General features: G+C 35.1%; 1 protein-coding gene and 1 long non-coding RNA gene across 5 annotated transcripts in view; both read right to left on the reverse strand.

The window, feature by feature from the left end:
- Positions 1-499: 499 nt before the first annotated feature.
- The window catches only part of LOC123873411 (semaphorin-2A), a 427879-nt gene continuing 408858 nt past the window's right edge, over positions 500-19520 (reverse strand). For all 4 annotated transcript variants that reach the window (XM_045918256.1, XM_045918254.1, XM_045918255.1 and 1 more), the window contains 6 exons: positions 9181-9281; positions 7588-7760; positions 6339-6530; positions 4968-5105; positions 3418-3526; positions 500-2778 (listed from right to left, as the gene is read on the reverse strand). In XM_045918256.1, coding sequence (XP_045774212.1) covers positions 2722-2778; positions 3418-3526; positions 4968-5105; positions 6339-6530; positions 7588-7760; positions 9181-9281 — 770 coding nt within the window. In that variant the 3' untranslated portion in view covers positions 500-2721. The remainder of the gene's footprint in view (positions 2779-3417; positions 3527-4967; positions 5106-6338; positions 6531-7587; positions 7761-9180; positions 9282-19520) is intronic.
- On the reverse strand, positions 10519-18306 carry LOC123873416. The gene is made up of 3 exons (XR_006797690.1): positions 18235-18306; positions 16722-16731; positions 10519-10529 (listed from the first exon to the last, which is right to left on the reverse strand). It is a non-coding gene; the product is annotated as an uncharacterized LOC123873416 (long non-coding RNA).

Here is a 19520-nt window from a genome sequence, read left to right on the forward strand (position 1 = left end):
ATTCTAACAGTAAACATGTACACAAGGACATAGGGAATTTCGTAAGCGGGATACAATGACTCGCCAAGCGTGATAGGCCTTTATTCCGTATGTCTAAGCATACATTTTACTCACATGAGCAAGCTTTGCTGAAACTTTTAGTAAAAATTATTGCTGATTTACATCAAGGTTTACGGTTCTACCGTACAAAGAGTCTGATAAGCATGTTTAGCTTTCTTGTGGATTTTATGTTTGTTATCTTCATATTGAACTAGCAATGATACCCATATTATTAACAAATGTCTGCTAATATCGTCCGACTAATTTTCGGCATATTTTATAAAATATTCGCAAAAACTTGTGACTTGCTTTTTAATGTCACATTTACCGGGAATAACCGGCATGGTCAAGAATAATAATTAATCAAAAATAATTAATTTGTTAAAGTTGCACTTTTTCTGATTTCAATGCAGAAACATGCCCATTTTATTAAATATGATATTTTGAAATAAAAGTTTATTGTATATAAAGGAAAAACACTTAAATCGGATGATCAACTAAGTATTTATTACTTAATCACTATATCTTATTATGTGGCAGTGGCAAAGGAATGTGATGTCTATCCATAACTAGAACTACATCTGTGATTTATCTATTATTTTAAAAAGATATATCGAAGTGATTTCATTTTAGTAGAAACTTACTTTATGTTTAAAAATCTTATTATACCTTCTGATAAAAATTTTCGGCTTTTAAAAATTATAATTTATCCATACTAGTTAGTGAATAAACACTTAAAATTATGTCCTAAACGAGTTTCTTATATATCACAGGCTTAAATTATATTCTTTACGTTTAGGGACGTGCATTCTATACGTACTTACATTAGTAGAGAACAGAATTAAGTAACTATTTACACGAATAGGGGAAAAATAATGAGGCGAACCTTCCCACAACCCTCGGAGATTTGAAATTACGGCGAAGCGGCCAGCGGCGGTACGTATTTCACCCATTAGTTGAGCTAAAGGGTATTTTGATCATTTTGTTACTAACAAACTTAATTACAATTCAAGATTAAGATACAATATAGCTGTACAATAATTATTTTGTTAAAACAGGAAAACCTTTCAGTTCATTGCTACAAGATTGGGTATTTTAGTATTCTTACACAACACAAAATACAATTAGTTTAATGTCGAAGCTTTTTTTCAACTGAGGTAAAACAAAATATCAGTTGAAAACTGTTTCATCGTTGTATGTCGTATTTCATTACGACATTGGCCATCTATTTAAAATTGAACATTCAGTCAAATTAAATTAGGTCGTAATATTTTACAGTTGACCAATGTTGGGTCTAAAACGTTATTTAACAAGCAATCTAATTCATATTTACTCATTTGCTAAACCTATTAAATTAATAATAATGAGTTCAACATGAAATGACATACAAACCGCTTTTGGAATAGTAAAGTACTAATTGAAAGTACAATAAATTATTAAGGCCCGGAAAGATGCAACGCGTAACGATAGCAACGTGTGGCAGAATGTCGCACTGAACGTGTGTACTAACACTACCATAAAACAAAAAACCATACCATGAAACATAAAAACTACTGTGTTTCTACAAAACGGTGCTTAATATAAGATGATATTTTAGTCCTTTTCTGCTTCTCTTTTACAGTATTAAAGAAAAGGTAACAACAACAAGTTTAAACATTGTCTACTTAAACATTATTTTGTAGTAGCGTCGTACTTGTATATGAAGCACATAGTGCGGAGCGCTTTCGACGCACGCACATTATTGTTTCTACATATGCTTCTCAGTTTATACGAACGTTTTCACACATGTCCTTTGAATTTACGTTACGTTACTGTCATTGACATCACGCGTTGTATATGTCCAAGGCTTACAAAATATTGCCCGCTGTACACGTACAAATAGCTTACAGGCAATTTAAATTCACTATTATACTTGCGTTTCATTTATAACCGAAATTAATTCCGCTCGGATCACTAACAAATCTACTTATTTAACGATCAAAGCGTACTTACATTATGTTTTTATAAGATAAAATCTTTTTATTCACACAATCTCCAACAAAGCAACGCACAACGCTAGGAATCCTTCCTTAAATTTTAATAAACGAGGTCCATAAAATTTTGTTTGTCCGATCACCTTTCTCATGTTCCCGCTGCGTTGTGGAACAATGGGTTGTCACTAGTCACTATGTCTTTTAAAAAAGCTAGAGGGGGGCACTAGATTCACTATATCTTGAGCTTCACGTTCGTTCATGGAATCTGTATACCCTGCGTACGAGTTTGCTTAACTCGAAAACGTTCATAGATTTTATTCGGTGTGTTGATATATTTTTCGCTGACGTTATAGTCTTTAAAATCCATCAACATTGTCAAGTTGAGCAAACTCGACGAGAAGACCGTTAGGCGATCAATTTCGCTTCAAATCAATATGTGATCTTGGTCAGATTTATTGTGTAATGTGTGGATTGATAGATTGAAGTAAAATATTGAAACACTTTTGATCTTCGGCGTCAATCTCGGCACGGGTTATAACTGATGCTAGACTGGTCGTCTAATGGTCGCCAATGGGTACTGGAGGGGTTCGTCCGATCCTCACGACAGTACGTTGAAGTAGTTGAGAGCGGCCGAGACGTACGGCACAGGGATGGCTCCGGCGTAGTAGTTGACCGATTGGAACATGAGATAGGCGATGTTCAGAAGCTATCACACAATTTCGTTCGGATGCGTGTTTTGATTCGAGTCGTTCTGTCTTGCGCATTGCTGTAAAAGAAATTTTATTGCTATATAAACTACGTACCTACTTAATTGATGATCTATCTGCGCAGTGGCATACTGTGGCACTATAAGCAGGTGCTCCCGGGTTCGATTCCCATAAACATAATCAACTAGCTGATGCCCGCAACTTCGTCCGCGTGGATTAAAGTTTTTGAAATCCAGTGGGAACTCTTTAAGTTTTCTCGGCCTAAATAAATTCCCAAAAACAAACCGAGATAAAAAGTAGCCTAACTATGTCACTCTCCAGGTCTATATCCATGCAAAAAATCACGCCATCCGTTGCTGAGTTGCGGCGTGCTTGAAATACGAACCAATAAAACAACAAACAAACACACTTTTGCATTTATTTATGGGTAGAGATTAATTAGATTAGGCAAAGATCTACCACCGAATGTTAGTTAAGCCTGCTACGCTGCGATGCCATTAGAAACCGTTTAGGGTTCAATAAAACTGCCATACCCCTTCCAGATTGGTGCTTTTTCATCCTAGAATATATCGTCACTAACTATTAAGTAAGATCGCCGCAGTCAGGCGCTAACTTGTAATCGACCCCAAATTAATTGGTGTAATCTTCATATAATATCATGAATGCTATGAAAAGGTAGGCATTATTTATGCAATTACCTCTTGCTTTCTTTCCCACGTCTTCATAGCCGTTTTGTATTTCTCAAATTCGTGACACCAGTTTGAGTAAATCTTCTGATATTCGTTGCTTTTTTCTGGTGGCGAACATCTGCGAACAAAAAATATATTCACTTTCTATCGAGACCAGACCAGACGCCCATACTAGGCTTGCAGCGTCACTAACCATTACGTTATGTAGAAGAACTTAAATAGATTCATAATTAAATTAATTTCTGTGATTACAAAAAGCTAGCGAATAATTCGACGCACTTACACCAATTAATACTATGAACATTGGTAACATCGAAAAATTGCAGCAGTCTGGGTACAATCAGTAAGACAGCATTTTCTTGCAGCTATTTCATCGACTAAGCATTGCAAAAGCTGCAAAAGAGATGTATTGCGCCGAATGTGCTCGAGTTACAGAAGTATAAAAACCTTCTTTCCATTAAAAGCTAAGAAAATATTACACATTTTGGTAGCTAGTTTGCCGTGGTAATCGAGAGATCAGTAAGTAAGAAAAGACAGTTCCCAGAAAACAGTGTTCAAAGTTTTGTTCTAAGAAGCATGGCATCCAAGATAGGAAGAAAGATCGTTTACAGTCCATATATGCAACTAAAAAAATATGGTAAAATCCGATTGACTGATCTTGATTACGTAGAGTAGTGTTATCAAAACGTTTTATGTTATAGTGTCATTATAACTCAAGTAGTAATTGGGTGACAATACAATCTAATATAACTAATGAAATAAGTGGTCAAGCTCCGCTCGAGATTCAAGATGATTTCCCCGAAGATAGGAACCTTGATCAATTGATTTGCTATAGAATAGGTATATCTACCCCAAAACTGAGTAACATTTTAAAAACCAAGTTATATTTGCTATCCCAAGAGGATAAAAGTACTGAAGGAGTACTTAGTTTTTGTTACTTTTGTAAAATTGTGTGTAGGTAGATGTATATTCATTTACAAAGAACGAATAGGTATCGAGATTGCATAGAGCTTCGTGTTTTATTCAAGAAACAAACTCTTATATTATGAAGTTTTTATAGATTTAAACTTTAAAGAACTGATTGGTTAACCATTATAGCTTATTATGTAGGTTGCTGAGTGCTAATGATCGGACCCGCAACGTCAACGATCAAACGTAAGTCGGTCCAACAAAAGTCGGCAAAAATCTGTGGTTTTTTCTAAATTTTCTCTAGTCTGGGACTGGTGGTAGGCTTCGGCCATAGCTAGTTATCACCCTACCGGTAAAGCCGTGCCGCCAAGCCAAGCAAGCTCGGTGGTGTATGGAAGTAATGATATGGAAAATATTGAAAAATCTGACTGGATTCAACCGTCCACCTGAGTCTTTGAAGGAAAGAAGGATGTGCGATAAAACAGCTTAAAATCGTTTCACACCGCCTAAAGACGGCGTTGTCGGATAAATATTCAGGCAAAAAGTAGTATTTTGCGTTAGATATAAGTCTCAAGTTTGAATTGAAATAAATCATTATTGGCAACATATTCTAAAGGTTAAAACTGTTATGAAAAAAGAATGTGACTTACCTGTGTATATCTACGGTGATGTTATAAGAGCAGAGTAAAGAGCCTCCGAGCCAGCAGTCGTATCGCCCCGCGTCCGCCTCTGTAACTGATATTATGAGCAACCCGTGCTCCGATGTCTCTATGTATTTCTCGGGTTTACTGTAACAAAGGGATACATTAGATTTGGAAACCTAATAATATATACTAAGGAACAGCAAAAAATAGGACTTATCAAGCTTCACCGAGAAAATTGTACGAGGGAATACCGAGAAAATCACACGAGGATTTAGAAAAGTTCCTACATTAATCCTAAAAACAATACAATCCCTTTTGCATAAGATAGGCAGGCTTGAGAGGAAAATAATGAACAGGAAAGAACTCCAGTTATTAAGGATAACGATACGCAAGAAGGGGAAAAATTATATTTTATTATTTACAAAAAAAAATGTTATTCATGCACAAGTGCGTGAGGAACAATATTCACAAATTAAATTCATACAAAATGGCCTTCAACCCTTTAACCTTACTAAATTTGATATTCCGTCCTATTAACCGTATTTTAAGAAATAATTACAGTACGGCTAGCGAAATAAACCCTCGTTTAAAAGTAATGTAAAGGATAGCACTCGATGAATTGAAACTCGAGTTTCCCTTTGCATTTTAATTGTGCTGGCGGAACTCGGAAGTGAGATAATGGTAGATTTGGAAACACTTTAATTAATGTTGTTACATGCGTATTCAGTTTATACGTGTGTGGGTGTGTGGTGTAATTGTTCTTGTTACCCTTTCATTTTGTCTTCTGGATGGTTTTTTATTGTTAGTACTGTCTGGAAAATTTTCCGTAATGGAACTGTACCATCTATTGGGATTTTATTATTGTTTTCTTAACATTGCTTACTATCGTCTGGCAGCAACACCTTTGGGCATTCTACTACTTATTGTTTATTTATACAGGCGAGGCGAAATAGATCTGAGCGGTTTCTTTAGCTGTCATAGCCTAGTGGTTAAGACGTCCGCCTCCTAATTGGAGACGGAGGTTCAATCCCGGGCACGCACCTCTACCTTTTGTAAGTTATGTGCGTTTTAAGTAATACAATATCACTTGTTTTAACGGTGAAGGAAAAATTCGTGAGGAAACCTGCATGCCTGAGAGTTTTCCATAATGTTCTCAAAGGTATGTGAAGTCTACCAATTCGCACTTGGCCAGCGTAGTAGACTATGACCAAAATCCTTCTCATGCTGAGAGGAGATGATGATGTTGGGAAATATCAAATGATGTCAGGCATAATATATAGAAACACTAAAAATAGTGGATAATAAAAATGACTTACAGACGCCGCTTCACCTTTACAGATACTCGTATTTCATCAATTTGATCGTTGGTTAACTTACTTAAAAGCAATAGGATGTCGGCCTTTTTCCCTGGAGTAATGGTACCACGTCACAGCTCTCGGTTGGAGGACTTCTGGCATTTTGACAAAACTGCCGAGATGCAAGCTTTGACCCCAAGTTGCTGATACGCTCTTTCGGGAGATCGAGGAATCACAGATATCTGCCGTTTCGTTCGCCACATCTTGAATTAGTCTGTGAAAATATAAAATGTGTTAAAGTGTGAAACGGGAAAATGGCCTAAGTATGAAATTAAAATTATATATGCTTTTTTTAATCCGTTCAGTATCCAAACAGGACAAAAGTAGGTAATCATAACATTCTAGTTTTTATTCATTTTATTCTTTCTGTGTAAAAATATGATTACTTACAATCACCTAGATAAAAAAATGTAGGAAAATAATTACTGAACTTTTAACTCTCCAGGGAGCATTTAACCCACTTGAATTAACTTTAATTTAGTAGTTTTATGTATGGTTTAATAAATTATTTAGTTTTTTTAGTTTTTTGGCATGAATAATTTTATATTAAGTAATCATCATATCGAGAACTATTACTCTAATAAAAGGTGAATCATAGAAAATTAGTTATTGCCTAATATTGCCGTCCGATTAGTTCATAGTTACGTATCGTGTTATTGAATTTCAGCGCGCTATCAATGCGTCGCGCGAATTGAATGGCCTCTATCGGAGCTCGTTATTTTATGCGCATATTAATGGAAGTTTAGTTTAGTGTTTCAGGCGTTTTCAAAAATTACCTTTTAGTCCAAATCGTTGTTCGTAAAAGTTTCTAAAATAATGGGAGATATAGTTTTAATAGAGAATTCACATTCGATCGGTACTGCCTACCCTTTTAGTGGTTAGACAGGACGTTATTAAAACTAAATAACATTGTTGGTTGATTGACGGAAATGGGTATAATAATAATAGAACAAAAGACTGTCGTAGCACAATTCTTATATTTAAGTCGTAGCAGTACACTAAGATCAATCGTAGCTATCGCCACATTAAAACACTATTATTAGTTCAATGCATTAAAATCACAATATACAAATGATATAGTGTTGTCTGAAAAAGAAGAAATAGTTACTCTAGTTTAGGTATACTTATTCCGTGCCAACGTCGATATCCCTGTCGCAACCACAGTATGGGTCGCGTGCGCATCTCACACACGCGCCGTAGCACATTAGACTAGGCGTAGCCGTAGCACTCGCTAAGCAGATGGTGTGTTCAAAGATAGTAATATAGCTTACCCTGGTGTATATTCCCTGCAAACGCCAGCGTCCCTGTCCCAGCCACAGTATGGGTCGCGTGCGCATCTCACACATGCGTCGTAGCGTCGGGCGCACAACGCCAGGCGTAGCTGTAGCACTCGCCTATCGGATGCCGCGTAGAGAGATCCATGTAACCGTGATAGAGCCATCGCCTGGATAAAAAAGGGCATATTTTACTAATGTACGAGAGAGAGTATTTTAGTGCAATATACTCGCTGAAGATGGCGGGAAGTGGATAGATGAGAGAGGCGGAGGACCGTCTATGATGGTGCGCTCTTGGGACGGCCTGCCCATCAGTGGACACAAGCAGGCTGATCGATTGATTAGTATTATATACGGCAGCGCTTTTGTCGATCTACAATTTTATGTCAAATAAGAATCTAAGGTCTACCGCTACTAGATTCAGCTAGCACAACCACCAATTTAGGCTATTTACTCGTATAATACTCGCTGAAATGAATAGACACGTAGAAGAATTAGAGTAACCGACGTAGCTCGTAGAACTGATAGACATTGGAGTCTCAAAGGTCTAGAATGGCGACATCGCACTGGAAATGTTGCATTGGCAGGTCATTTCTAGGTGGACAGACCACATAACCTGTGTCGCAGGGAGCCGCTGTAATCCAGGCGAGAGCAGGACAACAGCGGTGGAAGTCTCTAAAAGATACCTTGTTCAAGCAGTGGACGATGACAACGACAACTTGCGACTAGCATAGCTTTGATTTTTACAGTTTAAATGCTAATCGGCTAGGTATGTTAAAATATCAAGAACAAACGTTTATTTAGTTATGATTACGTATTCGGTGAACAAAGTATTTTCAATAACATCCAGATCTAGTTATTAAATATTATTGGTAATTCAGACTTTTTATTTCGGTCTTTGACAAAGTATTGAAAGAAAAACAAAAGTTAACAAAAAGCAATATAAACCGAGCAGTACCTACTTACGCTATAGTTATCTTGAGACTCGTAAAAGTTTTAAGTTCTTGAAACTCTGGAATACAAATAACGTCTAGACATACTTTTATTAATCGAATAACAAAAAAAGGTACTTAAATGAATTTGTATATATACAAGTACCTGGCCGACTTCGTAAGATTGCCTTTAGTATGTGAGCATAGAAACCTCTACTGTATTGTATATCAGGTAGACCGTACTTTTTGAGATTAGTGCTTTTAAACAGACAAAAATACTTTAGCGTTTGAACTGTAGCGTGAAATAAATGACGCGATACACGATAGGTTTGAAAAAGAACCCCGGATGAGTTCGAAACTAGTCGGGCTTACTTTAACTAAGTTATCAAGTGAGTCAGTCGTGCTATTTATATTCAGAAAATTTTATAACAAATACAACGCGAGTACAAATTATTATGATATTTCTAAAATACCAATTTGACACTAACAACTTATGACCAGTTTTACATTTTAAAAATCGATGTAATCAAAATATCGAGTGTTTGTCGGAGCAGCACTTGAAAATATTTTCGTCATCAATGTTAAAATTTCAGCTCCAATTTTTAACACGTTCATACGTGAAAAGCGGGGTTTAAAATGCAATTTATTCCTCACATACCTGAATTGGTTCGCTGGGAGTTACGTCGAAGATGTCAAGTAAAGCTGACTGGCTGTCGCCGTTCCGGGTCCACTGTACGATTTTATGAATTTTTCCTTCATCTGTAACAATCATAAAGAACTGTAAATACATAATCTCATTCTCACAGCATCGTATTTCACAATGCTTAGGACCATGATCCCCTCACAGTAATCAGATATGTAATTAGGGTTTTTTTTGGATTGTAACCTATTAATGTGGGTTCCAGATCCTTCAGTACAGGTCTATGTACAGAGTAAAATTAATGACACTTTTGCTTTTATACCTAAGTTCGGTACTTCAATTTTCTATTTAATAATTTAATCATTACTTTTACAAATAGTTACTTATTTTAAAATTGTAAAATTTTGTTTTACTTTATTTTTATCTTTTCTTATTATAATGGTTTCCGACGTTCAGACAGTGTTTAATGGTACTTAATTTCAATAAAATACTTTTGTCTTTGACTTAGGTTTAAAGATTGTCATTACTCGTGGATATGCCCGTGATAATAACCGGAACCGATGGCTCAGAGATATCATCAAGCAATGATGATTGAATAGTGAAATAATTAATTTGATTATAACTTTAGCAATAATTATTCTATTACTGAAATTCTCAGAACTCTAACAATAGAAACCACCTCTACGAAAAAATCAAACATATAGTATTTAGCCAGCATCACTCAAGATAGAACTTAGTACATTTGGAGTAGAGCTGGTTGCGGTAGACAAGTTACCCCAAAACATGTGGGTATTTTCATATTTCTTTTTATAGGACCTTCTTTGTTTCAAAGCACTTGCAATAAAATAACAGAAAAAAACAGCAGACAGCCAAAACGGGCGTGGTGAATAGCGTGTACGAGTTTCGCCATAAACCGAGTTTTCGATTACTTAAAATCAGTCATTGAAGCATTTAACAAACCGCTAGCTATTAAACGGGGCATGCAACAAACCAATCGCGATCCAGACTATTTTTGCTTTTAACAGTTTTATACCATAAAGGACCGCGACCGCAAACTTTATGAGTTTTGTAACTTTGGACCCTGTGTTTGGACCGCAAATCTGCGTATTAAATAGGTACGCATTTATTTTAAAAGTAGGTATGCGTATTGAAAAAAGGAACTAGGCTTACCTAAAATTAATCAGGGTTTTAAATGAAAGATTTCAAGTTTACGAAAAATATTACAACATACGGTCTTTGCATGGAAATGTCAAATCACGATGTTTGCTTGTTCATCTAATAAATGTTAGATTCTACCGTAACGCACATGTCCCGTTTGTTTTCTTGATAAATTAGGTACACTAGGGCTCAGACAAGCTATCATTTATCTATGCATTAGGGCTTAGACGTAATGACACTCTTCTTATCCATACTTAATATTATATATGCGAAAGTGTGTCTGTCTGTCTGTCTGCTACGTTTTCACGGCCCAACCGCTAAACCGATTTAAATGAAATTAGGTACGGACTTGGGATACATCCCGGGGAAGGACATAGGCTACTGTTTATCCCGGAAAATCAAAGAGTTCCTACAGAATTTAAAGAAATCGAAATCCACGCGGGCGAAGCCGCGGGCATCCCTTAGTTTTGTATAATTATATTTTTGTTCCTTTCTTATATGGCGGTGTTTTCTTATACTCGCAACTTTGACTAAAACTATATTTTTCATTTATATATTTTTATTTGAAACCACTAAATATTACCAAAGGTTCTTTTACTGTACGTACATTAACATCTAAGTTCTAACAGAAGACGAATGACTCTAATAATGTAGCTATAGGTACGCATTATCAAAACGTAGAGCAATTTATATTTCTACTTATCCAACCTTATAATATTACACTTGTTTAATATGTCATTTCAGCTGGTCAGCAAAATATAACCTCAGTAAATACTGTACGGAGTCCGATCAAATTGAAGACGTGATCAGGATTAAGTGTGAGCTCCATTGTAACATAAGGTTAGTTCGGATGCAGTCTCCTTACAAAACCATCAAATTAATATTCGGAGCGCGGATCATAATAGCTAATTGGATTAGATATGTACCGAAATTACCAACTGAGTTACGGACAATAGTATAGTGGAACGTGGCCAACTTAGGGTTGGCACTGCTTAACTATCTTTAATAATATTTATAAAATACGGGTTTTTAAACTAAAGAAAATAAAAAGATACCCATATACAAGACTAATATTGTATTTCGGGGAAATCAGGGTACGCATCTCTGACTTTTCAGTGAAGAAATGCTTTAATGGTGAGGGAAAAATATCGTGAGGAAATCTGCATGCCTGAGAATTCTTCATAATATCAAAAGTGTTTGAACTCTGCCAATTTACACTTTGGTCAACATGTAGGTGGAGAACTATGGCTAAGCTACCCTCATTCTGTGCGGGGACCAGTTCTTAGTAGTGCACCGGCGATGGGTTGGCATGATGATTGTATTTGCAAGTGCTCACTACGTTATTTAAATTCAAACTAAAATAAATTTTTATATGCCCTATTAAAGGTAAAGTATGCCTTCGGGTATCGATTAACTAGTGTGATCGGTTCGGAGTGTTCATTTCCTAAATAATAACAAAAGCAAGAAAACTACTGCAGTAATCATAATGAGGATTTACTTTTTTCTAGATAGTATATGTTTTCATCGTAATTCATAGTTTTTGCGCACTTTAATAATAATAAATCTGTTTTTGCCAACCCTATGGCACCGTATGTCGTACTTCACATCGAATGGCAGAGCGTCATTGTTGTTGTTAGTTAAGTTATAGTCGTCCTATAAATTAGTAATTGTATTACTAATACTATTGTCCTAATGAAGGAATAGGTATTAGGACGCTCCAAAAAAAACATACAAATTAATTTCATTTCTTTTATACATGCAGAATCTCAAGTCTCTAGCAGTTTAAATTATACTTTGCAATGTCAATCAGTAGTTTTTAGGGTCCGTATCCGAAGGATCCCAATGGGACCCTATTACTAAGCCTCCGCTGTCCGTCCGTCTGTCAACGGGCTGTATCTCATGAACCATAATAGGAAGAGAATTGAAATTTTCATTTGATCAGCACTAGAAAGTTTAGAAAATAGTTATTATAACATTTAATGTGAAGTTTCCAAACTCATTCGTAGTATCCCAGTGCTACTCAAAGTTTCTAGCGTGGCGCTGTTAGCATTGTGTTAGCGAGTCCAAATTGAAATCTAATTTAGGTAATTTACTAATTGTTTTAGTTTAGAGTTAGTCTAATTCTTACTACATACATAATACTACGTCCGAGGTTTTTAAGATTTTCTCTGATCCCAAAATGAGAACGCACTCAGAGTTAAATTAGCTTAGAAAATCCATACTTACTAATACCATAAAAATGCAAAAGTGTCTATTTTTCTGTCTGTCTGTACGTTTCACAACCCATTCCTTTCAAAGATTTGGACGAGACGGACATAAGCTATTTTTATTCCGCTATTATATAGCTAATGAAATTTTCACAGTTTTGTGTATTTCTATTGCCGCTATAACAACAAATAATAAAAATTCCAAAATGACCTCCACGTAAACTAAATTCAAAAAATTCAAAATTCAAAATATTTTATACAATTAGACTTTTACAAGTAGGTACTTTTGAATCGTCAAGAGCATCTTCCACTGGTTCGGAATGCCTTTCCTACCGAGAAGAACCAGCAAGAAACTCTGCAGTTGCTCTTTTCAAAGATTTGACACAATACTAAAGCGAAGCCCATTTAAACGTCGGACAGAATATATGTAAGACTGCGCTGAGCTGGAGGACTTAGATTTAAAACCACTTTTGAATGTCATTTTTTTAGTTAAAAGTTCGTAGTACAATAGTAACTACGAACTTTTAATAACTTACGAACTTTTGGTTAATAAACCAGTAATTTTCAGTTAAAACTTCTTTTAACTGACGTCGTTCATCAAAACTAGTTTGAACAATTTTTCAGTTAAAAGTAGTTTTGAATAGATAAAAATTTTGACTAAAACATAAACCACCATACGTTCACCAAAATGCTGGATTAAGCGGTTAAGTTTTCCACGCAGATTAAATTTGTGTAAATAATGTTACCGTCTTAATTATGTTATTTTGTAACGCAAATATTGAGTAAAATTTATTTGTTCCTAACACCCTGTTCAATAGGTATAAATAGATACGCAAGTTACCCATAACAAGCGACAGTCTCAGTTATATTGCTTCGAAAGAGGTAAGAAGCAGTTGATTGACGTAAACAAGCACCTGTAATTATGTTACTTGAATAGAGTATGAGGTAAGGTAACTACACAGAACTGCTTCAGACCTTTAAATATTTAATAGTTACGATTTGTATGAGTTATGGGTATTTTTCATATTACGAGGTTGTTTAAAAACGTATACCGAACCACCGAAGCTAAAAAATTCAATAATAAAAAGTATCGTATGTCCGTTTCCTGGATGCATACTATAGCAATAAATAATTCTTAATAACTTAAATCCACGCCGACAAAATCGTGGGCGTTAGCTAGTTTATAATACCTAATATTAGTATAGATTTTAGTATGTATTTTATCTTAAAAATTCAATTCCTAAGTGAATTTAATTGATAAAATGTAATTATCTTGTAACCTAGCGCTATTAACTCCAAGCACATTGCGTTGATGATTTTCTAAGCTGTTAGAATAATCAAATCTAGGGATCATATCGGCAAATCTGTCTGCATCAACCAAATCACTTTATAGAGAGAATATTTAATCACACGTTGTCGGGATTGGTCGTGGGCATACTGGACAAATAGATTCCCGGTAGTTACTGTGGTTTGTCGTAAACTAGTGTCCAAATAGTAGGTGATGATGTAGCCTGACGTGGAGCGCGCCTGCCTAGGAGATGCCTATTCACTCTTCTTATGAAGAACTAATATTATAATTAGCGAGGAAAACAGAAGCCGGAACGGCATTCCATTCTAACAGTGTGTATTAGAAAGAGTCACTTTATACGAGTCTTCGACTTCGAATTTCGACTAAGATATGGGTGCAGACTGCAGACTCAAACAAAGTTAGAATATGTTATATTTGTTTGGAAGGTGAGATAATTATGAACCTATGTATGTACTTTCTGTAGATAAAATGTTTATTTTATTTTATTTATTTGGATTAACAAACAGTAGCACGCAGTGATTATAAATAATACTAAGTAGAATAATGAAGTAAAACTTACTTATTGAGGGTACTAAGTATGGTAAGGGTATTTTTTATATTATTTTGGTATTAGTTAAGGGTTACAATATGGTTACAATAAACAATGCAATATAGGCAGGTATTTCGTTGCATGTTCAAAGTCACAACACGTCCGATTCAATTAGAGTCATTTCAGGGGCAATTGAAGCGGTGTGATTAGCATCGAAGGTATAATAAAGGATAATGAGAAACATATTCAGGGCCAATTGGGGCACAATAAACGCGCTATAGAAAGTAATTACCTACCCGATACCTTCATGGTTGGCCTTCGCCGGCTAGTTTTAGATCTAATCATAGCTTTGCCCTAATCACTTGCACTGTGGAGCTATAATTAATGAGACGTTGTTCTGTTTTAAGTGACCTTAATGAGCTAAAAGCAGTGACAACCTAGTGGTTTAAACGTCAGCCTCCTCTCCAGAAGGTCGGCGGTTCGATTTCAGAGATTCTCATTTTTCAGAGTTCTGCATTTTAAACATTTAAATATTACTTGTTTTAACCGCAAAGGAAATATCGTGAGGAAACACCAGCATGCCTACGAGTTTCCCATAGTATTCTCAAAGATGTGTGATGTCTGCCAATCCGTACTTGGATTAGTGGACTGTAACCAAACCCTTCTCATTCTGAGAAGAGACCCGTGCTCAGTAGTGAGCTGGCTACTATACTACTAATTTATAGTTACATGTTATTTATAATGTACCTACTTTTCTCTCAATACTGAAATAGAATTGGAATTGAAATAGAATTCGGAAAGCAAGAACGTGTAACTGGTCTTTAGTTTATTAAGTGCTTCGTATACTGAGGCTTTCATTCATGATTCACGCGTAATACCTACATTACATAGGAGATTGAGCTTATCCTATAACAGAGTACAAGGGAAAGCATTCAGTTTGTTTGTTGTACATATGTGTTAGTCTTAAGGCGCGGCTTATACAGAAGTGGCGAGTGGCGCGGACATGTCTCATATATACTTACTTATATATTACTTCGTATTAAATATCAATGCACATGTTATATCAAAAAAAAAATATTAATCCACATTCAATATGTGTCTAATGCGAAGGCACCAATTGATGCAAAAAGCATGAGTACTAGTGTAATATTAAAGTCGTTTAAAGGTCAGAGAAATCATAAATATTTGACGTTGATTTTTACTTTACTGTACGAATAGTAATAGTGTAAGTTGAAAACGGTGACACCCTAGTTACTTTAATGTGTATAGGGATTATTTTTGTGGGACATCAAATCACGACATTTGCTCATCAATACCAAATGCTAGATATACCTACTTCAAGGCTCACGTAGCGTTACCTAAAATTAGTTTAAAGTTATTCTTTTACGTTAATTGTATGAACAGGAACCGTGTAAGTTCAAAAACATGACACCTGAGTTACGTACTTTAATCTGCCGAATTTGTATGGAGATATTAAATCACGCCGTTTGCCCTTTCATACCAAATGCCAGATTTACCTCAAAGCTCAACGCCATGTTAACGAAAGTCACGTCAAATTGGGGCCTCTGAATGCCAAAAGCGCGTGAATTGATATTTTAGTATTCGAGGAAAATATCTAAATCTCTAAAGAATTTCACACACAAAGACTTCTCCCACTAAGTTATATTTCGCTTGTGAAAGTTTCACACATGTCTAATATTCGGCTTGCTTCTTATACAGAAGATCGAGTTGATGCGATAACAGGGTACAAGGGAAAGCATTCAGTGTATTTGTTAGTAAATACGAGGTGTTAGGGGAGAGGAAGGGAGCGGAGGTGCTGTGAATCTGTTTACGTCAATCTCGTTACGCATTTTAAGTTCGAAGATTTGAAGTAACGATAAAAGTACGGTTATAATACGTCGAAAAATAGATACTACGTTTATAGAAACCGAATGATTTGTGTTATAGTTTTCATCCAAACTCTAGAAATATATAAAACGACTAAACTATGTAAATTTAATTTACCAAATTTAGGTAATTAAAAAGTAAATTTATTCCTGGGTACTACACAATAGTTCGCACATAGAGCACATAGTTCGAAAAACTGATAGACGTTGGAGTTCCAAATAAATAAATAAATGAAAATATTTTTATTCAATTAATTAAACTTTTACAATTGTACTTTTGAATCGTCAAATGCATCTACCACTGGTTCGGAATGCCTTTTTTCGAATTGCAAAGGTACTAAAATGCTTAATTGAGAGACTTCGAGACTTGTAGTTAAATTAATTTCGTATAAAGTATTCAATTATTTAAAACGAAAACAGTCGTCTATTACGAATGAATATTTCATACAAGGCTTCCATAGGGATATAACTGCAGAGGACCTATTTTTAAATTAATTCGTTAAGGTCCTAATAGGATTATTCTTGTAAAAGAGCGATGCGATAATTTAATATTCTCCTCACGGTTTATTCCACGCAAGGAAAATTAATTAGATTCTAACATCGATACTGTACGAATGTACCTAATCTGTCTAACGCAGCGCTCTCTAAACTTTTATGAGATAATCTGAGAGAATATTGAAATATTCTTTAGAAAATATTTTCTCCAGAACGTTTATACCTGGGATTTCATTTGTAGATAAAAGTCGGAGGGCACTCTTGGAAACCATATTTAGATAATTTCAATAAAAGATCATTGATATGCCGTTTTCACAAATATATCTAGACTAGTAAGGTGTGGTTTATACAGAAACATTACAAGTAACTTTATGCCTGCGCAAAGTTCCATAATATTATGTATGAATGACCCTTTTTTGACCAATGCCATGTAAATCATGAAATTGTGCCCACTCACTCAATATTTAGGTATGGAAAGACTGTAAGATCGTCGTCCAAAAACGTTCTATTAATCATACCTACTATATAGAGTAAATATGAATATGCTTTAATTCATCATATACATTCGTACACATGAAGTCTTTGTCGTTTTATCTCATTCGTCAAATTTTATTTAAACTATTTAAGAATATTTAAAACTTTGTATAGGTAGATGAGAATAGTAGAGGTAGAGAAAAAAAAAATGGCAGTCAGTGGGAACCGCCGACAGAAGTGAAAACTTAAAACCATGAAATAACAGTGTTTTTTTTTGATTTTCAAATTAATTATTTTAACATTGGTTTTTATATATGATTTTATATATTATTACCTGTCTCAAAATCACCCAACACAGTTAAATAAGTTTTAACTTTAATAAAAACTGAACGGTACATATTGGGAACCACTGGCTTTATTAGCTAGGCTTATAAATTCCCCTACTTATACCCATTAATTCCGATCACAGTCGAGTCTAACAAAATAATTAAACAATCCCACATTGGTTGATCGGGGATTTCCCCCGGGATACCGGTCTTTAGTAACGAATTAGGTACATAAGGCAATACCGGGCACGTCTGACCGTAAACTCTTTTAGGGCGGCATCAAAGGAATATCCGAGAATAAGCAGGAATACCAACAAAACGATCGATACTCCGTTCTGGTACACACGTGCTGTTAAATTTTATTAGAGACTAAGTGATGCCCGCGACTTCTTCCCTGTGGATTTACTTCGGTTTTTTGAAAATTTCAAAATTAGAAATCTTCGATATTCCGGGACAAAGAGTTAATATACCTATCTATATCCAATATGCATATACGGGACGTAAACGGTTTCTGTACCAAATAGATAATGGCCGTGACTTCGTCTATGTGGTATTTGGTTTTTTTTTAATCCCATGGGAATTCTTTAATTTTCAGGGACAAAAGTAGCCTATGTCCATCCCTGCAGCCTATCTCTGTACCTTTCGTCAAAGTTATACGGATGGGCCGTGAAGTGCCATACAAAATGACGCTCACAGCTGCTATCAGCGTCAAAATAGCGAAAATCTAATTGATTGAAAAACAGGTCGGTAATCGCAGGTCCATTGTTCTAGTATTAGTAGAAGAGGTAAGTGTTTGTTTGCGATTTTCTAGACAGGACAATTAATTCATTGTTTGAATCTGTGCCTACTTAAAATTACACGAATTGGCGCGAAAAGGTGTTAAACCAATCTAACGATAGTAGAGTTCTTGTACAGAAAATCTCGTATCTAGTAAATTTCAACTGGTCACTATTGATATAACAATAAAAAGGCGATAGATTTCCGTTACTTCCATTTCTTATTTATTCGATGCAATAAAATACCTTTCAATCAAATTAAAGCAGTATCGAACGTAGGTAAGGGTTAGCGCAGGTCGTAATTATGTTTTCATATTTTCCTTTCAAATAATCACGGAGCCTTCAATAAAGGTTCAAAGAAATAATCCCGCAATTCAATAAAGATTCGCTTCGACAGACCTTAAGTGAAAACTTTTTTGCAATCCCCGAACAATATAAGTTTTATTCCTCCAAGTGGTATAAATTCCCAAACACAAAGTAGCTCTAACATCTTTATTGGTTTTCATAAAAAGTCCCGGCTTAACCTATAGATTTTCGCTCGCCAATTGGATGGGTTTTCCTTAAAATCTACCTTCGCACCGTGACGTTTTTACCTTCAGATTTTTTTCACGTTTCATTGAAGGCCTTTTAGAATATTTTTATCGTTTGACGTGAAATAACACGAATGTGTGTAACAAAATAACATGTAGATATTATAAGATGAAGGTGGAAATCTTTACCTAAATATGTTTAGCTATTATTATTTTTCCAGCAACCATAAAATTATTATTTCTCATTATTTATCTAATCAACATAACATTTACTTTACGACAGATAACTTGTGTATTTATACTTTTTGCCTTGTTTTGAGTGTGATCTTACGCTTTGTTTACCTATATTTTTTATTCTTAGTATAGTAATTTTAATTAAGTCTATTACAAAGCCTTTGTAATAGACTTTGAGAGATGAATCTCATTAGAATATACAAACAGGCTTATTTATAGGCAAGCACTTAATTACTTCATGAAGGTATTTTTGCTAATTAAATTTTACTTTTTATTACAGAATCTTTAATGCTCTATATATTTACGACCTATTTTAATTTAATTAATCTGGTTTTAAAACATTAACTGGTAGGTATTATTGAAAACTCTGTAGCTATTAGGCCACCGGCCGCCTTAACCACTAGCCATCATCGCTAACAAAGTAGTGTTTATTT

Source organism: Maniola jurtina, chromosome 16 (assembly GCF_905333055.1).
Source record: "Maniola jurtina chromosome 16, ilManJurt1.1, whole genome shotgun sequence".
In the NCBI taxonomy this organism is placed as follows: domain Eukaryota; kingdom Metazoa; phylum Arthropoda; class Insecta; order Lepidoptera; family Nymphalidae; genus Maniola; species Maniola jurtina.